This window comes from Bubalus kerabau, chromosome 3 (assembly GCF_029407905.1).
Source record: "Bubalus kerabau isolate K-KA32 ecotype Philippines breed swamp buffalo chromosome 3, PCC_UOA_SB_1v2, whole genome shotgun sequence".
Lineage (NCBI taxonomy): Eukaryota > Metazoa > Chordata > Mammalia > Artiodactyla > Bovidae > Bubalus > Bubalus kerabau.
Genome location: NC_073626.1, coordinates 4,583,579 through 4,595,936, shown reverse-complemented (window position 1 = coordinate 4,595,936; position 12,358 = coordinate 4,583,579). Strand labels below are relative to the sequence as shown.

The window sequence follows — 12,358 nt, the reverse complement described above, 5'->3', positions numbered from 1 at the left end:
CAAAATCAGATTGATTATATTCTTTGCAGCCAAAGATGGAGAAGCTCTATATAGTCAACAAAAACAAGACCAGGAGCTGACTGTGGCTCAGATCATGAACTCCTTATTGCCAAATTCAGAATGAAATTGAAGAAAGTGGGGAAAACCATTAGACCATTCAGGTATGACCTAAATCAAATCCCTTATGATTATACAGTGGAAGTGAGAAATAGATTTAAGGGACTAGATCTGATAGAGTGCCTGATGAAGTATGGATGGAGGTTCATGACATTATACAGAAGACAGGGATCAAGACCATCCGCATGGAAAAGAAATGCAAAAAAGCAAAATGGCTGTCTGCGGAGGCCTTACAAATACCTGTGAAAAGAAGAGAAGCGAAAAGCAAAGGACAAAAGGAAAGATATAAGCATCTGAATGCAGAGTTCCAAAGAATAGCAAGAAGGGATAAGAAAGCCTTCCTCAGCGATCAATGCAAAGAAATAGAGGAAAACAACAGAATGGGAAAGACTAGAGATCTCTTCAAGAAAATTAGAGATACCAAGGGAATATTTCATGCAAAGATGAACTCGATAAAGGACAGAAATGGTATGGACCTAACAGAAGCAGAAGATACCAAGAAGAGGTGGCAAGAATACACAGAAGAACTGTACAAAAAAGAGCTTCCTGACCCAGATAATCACGATGGTGTGATCACTGACCTAGAGCCAGACATCCTGGAATGTGAAGTCAAGTGGGCCTTAGAAAGCATCACTACGAACAAAGCTAGTGAAGGTGATGGAATTCCAGTGGAGCTATTTCAAATCCTGAAAGATGATGCTGTGAACGTGCTGCACTCAATATGACAGCAAATTTGGAAAACTCAGCAGTGGCCACAGGACTGGAAAAGGGCAGTTTTCATTCCAATCCCAAAGAAAGGCAATGCAAAGAATGCTCAAACTACCACACAATTGCACTCATCTCACACACTAGTAAAGTAATGCTTAAAATTCTCCAAGCCAGGCTTCAGCAATACGTGAACTGTGAACTTCCAGATGTTCAAGCTGGTTTTAGAAAAGGCAGAGGAACCAGAGATCAAATTGCCAACATCCACTGGCAGAGTTCCAGAAAAACATCTATTTCTGCTTTATTGACTATACCAAAGCCTTTGACTGTGTGGATCACAATAAACTGTAGAAAATTCTGAAAGAGATGGGAATACTAGACCACCTGACCTGCCTCTTAAGAAACCTATATGCAGGTCAGGAAGCAACAGAACTGGACATGGAACAACAGACTGGTTCCAAATAGGAAAAGGAGTACGTCAAGGCTGTATATTGTCACCCTGCTTATTTAACTTACATGCAGAGTACATCATGAGAGACGCTGGGCTGGAAGAAGCACAAGCTGAAATCAAGATTGCCGGGAGAAATATCAATAACCTCAGAAATGCAGATGACACCACCCTTATGCAGAAAGTGAAGAACTAAAAAGCCTCTTGATGCAAGTGAAAGTGGAGAGTGAAAAAGTTGACTTAAGGCTCAACATTCAGAAAACTAAGATCATGGCATCTGGTCCCATCACTTCATGGGAAATAGATGGGGAAACAGTGGAAACAGTGTCAGACTTTGTTTTTTTGGGCTCCAAAATCACTGCAGATGGTGACTGCAGCCATGAAATTAAAAGACGCTTACTCCTTGGAAGGAAAGTTATGACCAACCTAGATAGCATATTCAAAAGCAGAGATGTTACTTTGCCAACAAAGGTCCATCTAGTCAAGGCTGTTGTTTTTCCTGTGGTCATGTATGGGTGTGAGAGTTGGACTGTGAAAAAAGCTGAGTGCCGAAGAATTGATGCTTTTGAACTGTGGTGTTGGAGAAGACTCTTGAGAATCTCTTGGACTGCAAGGACATCCAACCAGTCCATGTTAAAGGAGATCAGTCCTGGGATTTCTTTGGAATGAATGATGCTAAAGCTGAAACTCCAGTACTTTGGCCACCTCATGCGAAGAGTTGACTCATTGGAAAAGACCCTGATGTTGGGAGGGATTGGGGGCAGGAGAAGGGGACGACAGAGGATGAGATGGCTGGATGGCATCACTGACTCGATGGACGTGAGTCTGAGTGAACTCCGGGAGTTGGTGATGGACAGGGAGGCCAGGCGTGCTGCGATTCATGGGGTCGCAGAGTTGGATACGACTGATTGACTGAACTGAACTGAACTGACTGAAGTAATCCGAAGGATGATACTCTGAAGCCATCTGAACTTTCTATTTCCAACAGTCACACAATGCTTCCCTGAATCTGATTACGTCAGCAGTTATAAATGATGATTCTCTATCATGGCTCCTACATTTATTAACTGCCATTCTTACCACACCTTCATTTTTTCTGTTGTTTGTTTCACTATGAAATTCAGGTTTTTTAAATTATTAAGGATTTTAAAATTCATTATTACATACTCCATTACCATCGTAATTCTAGTTTTTAAGCAGAAATGTATTTGCAGAAATTATAAACAATACAAAATATTGATATTTTTGAGAAAACTGAGTTGGATAAATCAATAATTAAAAATTCTCCCATGGTTCCATGGACTTGTTTTGAAGAAGTAAATCACTGATAATTGACATAGTCATAATGATGCTGTCAACACAAGTGAGCAATGCAGGAGGCATTTACTAAAGGATAAGGAGGACTTGTCATATTGATTTGGGCCATTAATAATCAATGTCCATTTATATCCTATGAGTATTCTGGACTTTTTTTTTTAACCATCATAATTTTTGTTGCTCAAATGGTTCCAAGTTTGACCAGTGGAAACCACTATAACCACCTGTCTCTTTGACGTACCCTGTTAGCCCTCAAGTACTTCCCTGTTTTGATTAACCCAAGTTCACTTTATCAGGCCTTTTGGTTTCCCCAAATAGTTTTAATAACTCCTACAATCTAATCCTTCTTTTTTTCTTTTCCCCAAGCCTGATGCTTTCCCCAAATCTTTGCTTTCCTTTGCACTTGTTTCCATGAGGCAAAGAAACAGTGGAGGATACTTTTGTAAACAACTGTTTTCAAAGGTAAATAGCAGAGTTCTCGCACACGCACACACACACACAGACACACACAGATAAAGCTAATAACATGGAAATCGTCCCATAGCTGCCAGTGGGTGTGCTGTGAGAAGCATTCTATTCGCTCGGCCCATGGCATCCTTACTTTTTGTTTGCATTTACATACTTTGCCAAGCCTCCTGGAAAATGGGAGACTATTTTTGGATGTGAAGTGATGACTGTCATTGAAAATTTCCCTTTCCTGTGGATGTACAGTGTACGTGAACCAGCTCAAACCTCAGCCCAGGTCAAGTATGTCCACTCTCCAGGACCCAGCCCTCTCAGCTCAGAACTTAATGCAACTCTGGCAGCAGCTTGGAGCGGGTGCACCGTTTCAACCCAAAGAACTCCTTTACACTGCTTCAGGTTGCTCTGTTCATCACCATTTCCTAAAGAGGTCTCCTGACCCTGTTCTAGGTTAGGCCTTTAGGATGGACTCAATTGTGTCCCCTCCAAAATTCATAGGTTGAAGCTAAAACCTCCAACGTGACTATTTGGAGACAAGGCATTTACAGAGTAAAATAAGTTTCAATGAGGTCGTAACCATTGGGCCCCTATTGTGATAGAACTAGTTTTCTTTGATCTGAAGAATAGGCTTCAACAGAGAACCAAGAACTCTTCTGGAATCTGGTTCACAGATTCAAAATCAATTCTTTCCTCTTAGGGGACAAAAATGCAACCATGTAGTTTAAGGCTACCCAAAATGGAATCTTAGCCACTTCATGTTTTTAAAGGGTATGACCGTCAATTAGCCTATGTTATTCACTGCCCAGAATAAACTAGAAGTGTGTGCAGACCTCCGACCTGGCCTCTACACAGGCTTCTTTCTGATACTCTATCTAGTACAGAAATCTTGAAAAAACTACCTTCAGAAGACCAACTTCTAACAAGAATTCAGAACTAACACAGCTTTTTAATGGTCTTTCATATTGAATCTGGGTCTCCTGCATTGCAGGCAGACTCTTTACCACCTGAACCACTAAGGGAGCCTAAGAGGTATTTAGTAAACAGTTTTAGGCATATTTTACAATAAACAAAAACCTTCTGCTAAATGCCCTTGTGTGTATGAACATATCATGAAATAAAAACACAAAACTTCAAACATTTAAAACTTTATTGCTGGAATAGCAAACTTCATAAAGACACCTTTTGAAAGTACACAGACAATGACCAGCAAAATAAACAGGAAACTTTGATAGAAGAAAAGCAAAGATTGTTACTATCATGCATATACAGTCAAGCTAATACCAAACCAAACAGGTACACTGAAGAGTATATGGGGTCATGGGTCATGCAATCCAAGGAGACTTATTCCAAACATTTGAGTTTCAGAGGGGTTCTTTTTTTTGGGGGGGTGGGGGGTGGGGGTGGGGGGGGTAGGGTAATTTCCTCCTAATACATAAAATAGAAATATTTAGATGAGAAGCAGACTGATGACTATAAGGTCAATTTTATTTTCTTCTCCAAGCATAGAAATCTGAATTATTGGCCAAAAGAAGTTCAAGAAGCAGTGATCAAAAATCTAAACACAGAAGAGAGGAAACAAACTCTAGATTCAATTTGTGCTATCCTTATAACCAACTACTGCTACTTCATAGATACTACATCCAGTGTATTGCATTAGTTCCGATGAACTAATAAGATAAAAAGCCAGAACAGCCTCTGCTATGTATTTCCGCCCCCCTCCCCTTGGCTACGTTTTCTTAAGCCTAAAAAGTTCTATCACTATCCCACAAGCACGAGGTTTGCTTTTTCTATTACTGAATACAGTGAAAATCCATATAAACGAGCGCCGAGGTCTAGCCACCTTTCCTACTGACCACTAGTGCCCAATCGAGCTGCTGCTAAAGGAGTAGGAGTAAGAGTAGGAGGAGTTCCCTGTGGCATCGAAGCTTCCTCTCCGGGACCCACTGCGGGAGCCGGAGCGGGACCCAGAGCGGGACCCAGAGCGGGAGCCAGAGCGGGAGCCCGGGGCAGAGGACATGTTGTAGGGGCTAGGCAAGCCCTTGGAGGACACAGAGGCGGCCTCCAGCAGGCGCAGGCCAGTGACGTCTTCCACCATGGAGCGGTTGATGGCATCCTTGTAGGATATTTTCAGCTTGGTTTTGGGGCAGGTCAGGATCTTGCCGTAGGTGCTGGTGTCTTGCAGCCTCTGAGCTGCCCGGCCGTCGATGTACCCCTTCCTGATGGCTTCCTCCGTGCTTATCCTTCCTTGTACTTCGGGGTCCACCAGGCCCCCCGTGAGGTACTGGAACTCCAGGAAGCGCTGGCCGGCCTCATAGGGAAGCCACTTTTCCTTCACTGCCTCTGCCGCCGACATCTTCTTCTTGCCCTTCACTCCTTCAAAGCCAATGAAGGCTTTCTGAGCGGGCTTCAGCCTGGTGGCCATATCCTGGTCAATCAGGCCCTGGGAGACCGCATCCTGGAGAGACAGCTTCTGGCCCGTGGTTGGGTGGATGATGCCGCCCGTGCAGGCCTGAGCCTCCAAAAGCCGCTGCCCGCTGATGCTGTCAACGATGCCCCGCTCTATCCCTTCCGAAATGGAGATCTTCTCCAGGTTTTCCGTATCAAAGATGGCTGCGATGGGGCTGGACTCTTCCAGGGGCTCAGACAGGGAGCTGCTCCTGATGGTTAAATTCCTGACGCTGGAGATGGTGGAGATCTTACTGATGGTCTCATGTCGGGAGCTGCCAAAGACATCATCGCTGAGGCCACCCCCGGGGCTGCTGCCACCGCCCACGCTGCCGCCCACACCACCACCCACACCGTTCTTCAAGGAGATCATATCTGCGAACTGAGTGAGGCTGAGGCTGCCGGACCGGTACTGCTCGAAGAACTTCCTGTCGATGAGGCCCTTGTCAATAGTGTCTTGGATGTCGTACTGACTGCCTGTCTTCCTGTCCACCAGGACCACCCGAGTGGAGCCGTCCGAGCCGGTGATGGTTATTTCCTCCCACTCGCACTCCTGCTCACACAGTTCTTTGAAGGTGTCATAGTCTATGAGGCCCTTCTTGTAGGCCTCCTGCACCGACATCTCCTTGTTGGTTTCCGGGTCCACGATGACCACTCTGCGCTTCCTGAGGGTGTTCTTCTGGGAGGTCTGCACCTGTTTCTTCTTCTCTTTCAGGGGAAGGAGACACAGGCCAGTTTCTTCGTCTTTGATGCACCTTTCTTTCAGCTGCAGATATGTAAGGTTTTCTTCAGTGTTCGGGTCAAAGAAGCCTTTGGTATCGTCACTCGGATCCGAGAGAATCTCACTGAGCTCCTCGTTGAAGTAGCCCCTCTTGTAGGCGATGTTGACAGGCAGGCGATGGCTCTCCTTCGGGTCGATGATCCCGCCGGTTGCAATCTGCGCTTCCAGCAGGCGGATGCCATGGCCCTTTTCAATGAGCTCCTTGTTCATGGCTTGGAACAAGGAGATGATGTTTCCGGTCTCAGGGTCATTGTACCCGGTGACGGCTCGTTCCGCAGACAAGAGCTTCTCCTTGAACTCGATGCCCACCAGGCCCCGTTTGTAGGCTTCTTCCACCGGTAACCTCAAGTTGCTCACGGGATCCACAATGAAGCCAGTTGCCGCCTGTGCTTCCAGCAGCTCCAGGGCGGTGCCGGGGCGGACCAAGCCAATTTTCATGGCCTCGTAGATGCCAAGCTTCTGTTTCGTGGTCTCGTTGTAGATGCCCGCGATGCAGCTTGAACCCTGGAGGAAGTCCTTAATTCTCTCACCAACCTCATCGTAAGAAATCTGACCCGACTCCAGTTCATTGACAGTGGACGGTCTCAATATACCAGAGTCGACCAGCTCAGAGACGGTCACGGGCTGTCTGATTCCTTGGAAGGACATACTTCTTTTCTGTACTGACAGCAGGAGCAGCCCAGTGTGCGGTTCAATTCTGCACCTCTCCCTCAGCTGCATGTAACTGACCTTCTTTTTGGTGACTGGATCCACGAAGTTCTTCTGACTATCCCGGGGGTCGTTCAGGGAACGATACAGATCTCTGTCAATCAACCCGCGGGCCAAGGCCACATCTTTTGGCAAAAAGACGCTGTTCACGGGGTCCACCACGCCCCCCGAAGCAATCTGGGCTTCCAGCAGACGCATTCCGGTCTCTCGATCAATCAGATTTTTCTTGATGGCCTCTGACACAGACACGGTCTTGCCGGAAAATGGGTCATCGAAGCCAGTGATGGCTTTCTCCGCCGTATATATCTGCTGGCGGTCATCGAAGTCGATGAGGTCCCGTGCAATGGCATTGTCCACCGTCAGCTTCTCGTTCCTGTGAGGGTCGATTATACCACCCGTGGCTGCCTGGGCTTCCAGGAGCATGACTGTGGATTCTGGGGTGATCAACTTCTTTCTCTTGGCCTCCACCAAGGAGTACTTTTCCTTCGGGGAAGCGGACGCCCCAGCGATGGCTCCCGCTCCCCGGAGGAAAGGTTGGATCTCAGAAGCAACTTCCTCCACGGACTTCTTCCCCTTCAGCAGCTTGTCCAGGGTCGCCTTGTCGATCAGTTGGCACTCGTACAGCTGCATGGCTGTCACCTTCTTCCTCAGACCGTCAAACACCAGCTTGGAGGAGTCCACGGACCACTCGTACTCGGTCTGGGTCTCACGGTGGGACCCATAGGGGCGCTGCTTAAGCCTGTCGATCTCCCTCTGCAGCCGGCAGCGCTCTGTCTCCAGCTGGCACTGCGTCTCCCGGCTGGAGTCCTCCAGCTTCCGCCGGCACCTCTCCTCGATCCGCTTGATCTCCGCCTGCAGCCTTTCAATCTCGCTCCGAAGGCTGTTCTTCTCTCTTTCGCTCTTCTCTCGCTCCGACTCGATCTTCCTGATGGCCTCCTCCTTGCGGGAGTACTGCGTCTTCCACTGGTTCAGGTCATTCTGGATCTGCTGTTTCTCACACTCCAGGCGCTGCTTCAGCCTGCTTTCCGCCTCCAGAGTTGTCTTGGCGCGACTCAGCTCCTCCTCCAGCCTCTGCAGCCTGGCCTTGTCTTGTTCCAGGACTTTGATTTTCACCAGGAGGCTCTCCCTCTCCTGCACCACCTGAGTGCACTGATTCTTGGATTCCTGAATCCTATTAGATGCCTAAAATGCAAAAAGAAAGAAATGGAAAAAAAATAATAATAATAATGGTTTCATCATATCATAGGACCTCTTTTCCTGTTATTTATACAACATATAGTTACTTATTTGCCCTTTCCCTCTTTCCTTAGTTGTACTGTTATTTTATCTTACAAGTTTGTGGAAAAAAAAAAATCTGTACATATACATTGCCACTTTGATAAATGGCTTCTATACTTACTATACTTTTCCATAGGAGATTCGAGCAGTTGTATACCTGGTTTACTCTTAATAGTAATTATGGTTTGAACAAATATGCGAATTTTTTTCCAGGTTATCACACCGGCTGTACCTACATGCCACCTGTTACAGCTATATCGATGTGTTTAATAAAGCTATACAAATCTATGGACTCATCCACCCCCCCACCCCCAGCCCCACACAAATATTGTTTACAGAAGTCAAACATGTTAGAAGTTAAAGAAGTGTTAAAATTAGGGGTTAAAAGAAAAGCCAAACAAAAAGAAACATATTAGGGCCAGGATGAAAAGAGCATAGACTAATGCATGCAGAAAAAATCATGAAAAGCAAGGAAGAAAAAGTGATTTAAAAATTGCGCAGAAAGCGTGCAATTTAACATGGCTGAAAAAGCCCTTTAACGTGGCTTTTATTTAGGAAGATTTTAACTACAAACGCAGGTCGCAGCTCACAAAGTAAGAGCCGCCGTCTTCTAGAAAACAGAGTGGAACATCAAGAGGAAGAGATGTCAGGTCTTACACCCGGTGGAAGGTTCTAAAGGTGGAGCCAGCGTGGGTTACACAGAGAACACAGGTGAGAGAAGAGACGGGCCAACCGCACCACAATCAGTCCACCGCGGGTCTGATGAGGACAGACAACAGCAAAGAGAAAACGTGAGAGGGCTGCAAGCCTCCAGCCCGGCGGAGAGGTCCGCGGAGGGGATTAGTGAAGCGGCAACAAGCGGCGATCAAATATTTGTGAATACCTCTAAGGCCTGCTTTTGGAATCTCTCAATTTCCTGTCTCAAGTTTTCCCTCTCTCTCTGTAAATCGTTAATCAGGCCCTGCAGCTCCAGCGTGCGGTTGTTGCTGATCTGCAGCTGGTTCCGAAGCTCCGCGATGGTGGCGTTCTTGTCGTGGTCCGCCTTGCTGCGGCCCCGCTGGAGGTCGTCGTACTCCAGCCGGAGCTGGCGGAGCTCCTCCTCCAGCATCAGGTGCTCCTTGGTGAGGCTCTCGGTCAGTGACTGCAGCCGCTCGATCTCGATCTTGCTCTCGTTCAGGCTGCGGCTCTTGTCCTCGATGGCCTTCTGGAAGTGCTCGTTGCGCGTCTGCGCCTGCCTGACGCTCTCCTGCTCCTGCAGCAGCTGCCGCCGCAGGGCCTCAACCTCAGAGGCCAGCCTCCGCAGCTCGTCCTGGGTCCTCTGTTTCTCCCGCAGGTGGCCATCCAGCGCATCCCGCTGCTGCCGCAGCTCGTCCTCGCTCCGCTTCTTCACGATGGACGCCTGCTCCAGCTGCTGGGTCAGGCTGGTGACCTTGATCGCCTGCTCCTTCAGGGTCCTCCGCATGCCCTCCAGCTCCTCCTCCAGCTTCTTCCTCTTAGAGGAGTCCTCGGAGGCTGCCCTCTTCAGCCTGGCCAACTCCTCCTCCGCCTTCTGTTTCTGCAGCTGCAGCTCCTTCAGGGAGGTCTGGAAGCGGGCGATGTCCTGGTCCCGGACGGTCCTCTCCTGGGACACCCGCTCATAGTCCAGCCTCAGGCGCAGCAGCTCCTGTTCTTGCACCTTCAGCTTGCTGATGGTCTCCGTGGCGCTGCTGTGAGCTTTCTGCAGCTCGCCCTGCGCCCTCTGCAGCCTGGCGTTTTCATCCTCCAGGCACTTCCTCTGGCTGGCTTCCGTCTCGATCAGCTGCTTCAACCTGTCGATCTCCTTGTTTTTGTCCTGGATCGTCTTGGCGGCCTCGTCCAGAGACTGCTTGTACCTGGAGCTCTCTTCCGTCCGCATCTGCGTCACCTGCCTCAGCTCAACCTCCAGCTGCTGTTTCCGCTGCGACATCTCCAAGCCGGTGGCCTTCTGCTGCTGGACGTTCTCTTCAACCCTCCTGAGGGTCTCCGTGTTCTGGGCCAGAGTGTTCTTCAGCCTCTTGACTTCTTCCGAGAGGCTCCGGTTTTCCCTGGTGAGGGTGTCTATCTGGGCCCGGTAGCCGCTGGTGTCCTCTTCCTTTTGCAGGGTGAGCTGGTGGATGGTCGTCTTGGTGATGTTGATCTCCGTCTCGAATTGGTTCTTTAAGCTGATGATTTCCTCGTCGTAATTGGCCCTGACCTTAGCCAGTTCATTTTCATATTCCCAGCGGCGCTTGGCCTCCTCCTGGAACTCAGTTTTGAGTCTTTCGATCTCCTTGTTTTTGTCCTGGATGGTCTTGGCCGCCTCCTCCAGGGACTGCTTGTGCCTGGCATTGTCCTCGGAGCGCTGCTGGATGACCTGCTTCAGCTCTATCTCCAGGTGCTGCTTCTTCTGCAGCATCTCGGAGCCACAGGCCTTCTGCTGCAGGGCGTCCTCCTCAGCCCGCCTCCGCTGCTCCGTGGTCTGCAGGATGCTGTCGTTGAGACGGACGATCTCCTCCTTCAGATCTCGGTTCTCCCTCGAGAGTCTATCGAGCTGGTTGCGGAGGTTTTTGGAATCATCCTCTTTCTGCATGGATATCTCTTTGATGGTAGTCTTGGTGATGTTAATCTCTGTTTCATACTTGTTCCTTAAATTACTCATCTCCTCATTATAGTGGTTTCTTACCTTTGCCAGCTCATTTTCATATTCTCTCTTCCGGGCACCCTCCTCTTGCAGCAGCACTCTCAACCTCTCTATCTCGAACTCCTTCTCCTTGATGGCCTTCTCAGACTCCATCTTCTGCCAGCCGAGGCTCTCCTTCTCGTTCTGCCGTGCTTTCTGCAGCTGGTCGTAGTCGCTCTTCTGCTGGTCAAACCTGTCCTCCACAGCCTTTCTCCTGCGCTTCTCATCCTCGATCTCGTACGTCAGCCGGGTGATCTTCTCGTTGAGTTCTTTGATCTGCCCGTAGCACTTGTCTAGGTTTTGCTTGGCCGACTTGCCGTCCAGCTCGGCCTGTCTCTTCAGCTCCTCCAGGCTCACGAGCTTAGCTTTGAACTGGGAGCACTCCGCCTGGTATTTCTGCAGGTTCTGATCCAGGAATTTGTTCTTATTGCAATTCTCCGAATTGGCGTCTCGGGCCAGCCTAAGCTCCTCTTCCAGAACTTCGATCTTGGTATTTTTCAGCTGTGGAAGGGAAATCAGAGAAGGTGTTGAAAGAAACATACCTCGACATTGTAAGAAAGAAGTGGTACTTCCTCCCCAGCAGACCCATGTGCTTTCTTCACTTCTTGGTACACAACTACACACGCACACACAAACAAGCACATAAAGCGTGCTACAAGGCAAAAGCTAGGAGGCAAAAACATTCCAGAAACCCCTACTCTCGTCATTCTTCCATCGGGCGCTTGCATGGTCTTAGTAAGGGACCTATCCTCTTTGAGTTTCGGCTTCCTTCAATATCTACAAATGAAGGAATTTCTTTCAAGACCAAAAGCTTATGATTTCCTAAATTACTGTCCTTAATTTCCAGACATAAAGTAAGTTTCCATATAAACTCAGCACGAGCATTAGAAATGAGAAGTAAATTCAACAATCACCTGACGTGAAAAATTCAAATCCAGCGAGTCCTGGGTGTTCTTCTTAATTTAACACAAAGAAATACAGCTAATTCCTTGACCAAACGTTAAATGAAATTCCTGGGGGTCTTGGCAAAGTAAAATGGCTATAATTTTGAAAATATGACCTCAGTCCACTTCTTGCAGTGAACTGGAGAACAGGACTGATACCTGGTTTATGAACGAACTGTATTCTACTATTTAGAGGAAATACAGCTTCACCAAGGAATACCCATGTTAAGATGAGGCAGTGGAAAAAAAGTGGGCATGTATACACTGCTATTTTTAAAATGGATAACCAACAAGGACCTGCTGTACAGCACATGGAACTCTGCTCCATGTTATGCGGCATCTGGGAAGGGAGGAGGCCTTGGGGGAGAAAAGGTACATGTATACGTATGGCTGAGTCCCTTCACTGTTCATGTGAAACTATCACAACATTGTTTGCTAATTGGCTGTACCCCAATGCAAAAGAAAAAGTTAATAAA

The 12,358-nt window shown here is 47.9% G+C and overlaps 1 protein-coding gene across 2 annotated transcripts in view; it reads right to left on the bottom strand.

The window, feature by feature from the left end:
• Positions 1–4,178: 4,178 nt before the first annotated feature.
• The window catches only part of DSP (desmoplakin), a 44,136-nt gene continuing 35,956 nt past the window's right edge, over positions 4,179–12,358 (bottom strand). Inside the window, exons 23-24 of one of the 2 annotated variants that reach the window (XM_055570536.1) lie at positions 9,145–11,439; positions 4,179–8,165 (exon numbers count right to left, since the gene is read on the bottom strand). In XM_055570536.1, the coding sequence (XP_055426511.1) occupies positions 4,905–8,165; positions 9,145–11,439 (5,556 nt within the window). In that variant the 3' untranslated portion in view covers positions 4,179–4,904. The remainder of the gene's footprint in view (positions 8,166–9,144; positions 11,440–12,358) is intronic. The other variant, XM_055570537.1, reaches the window with a different exon arrangement.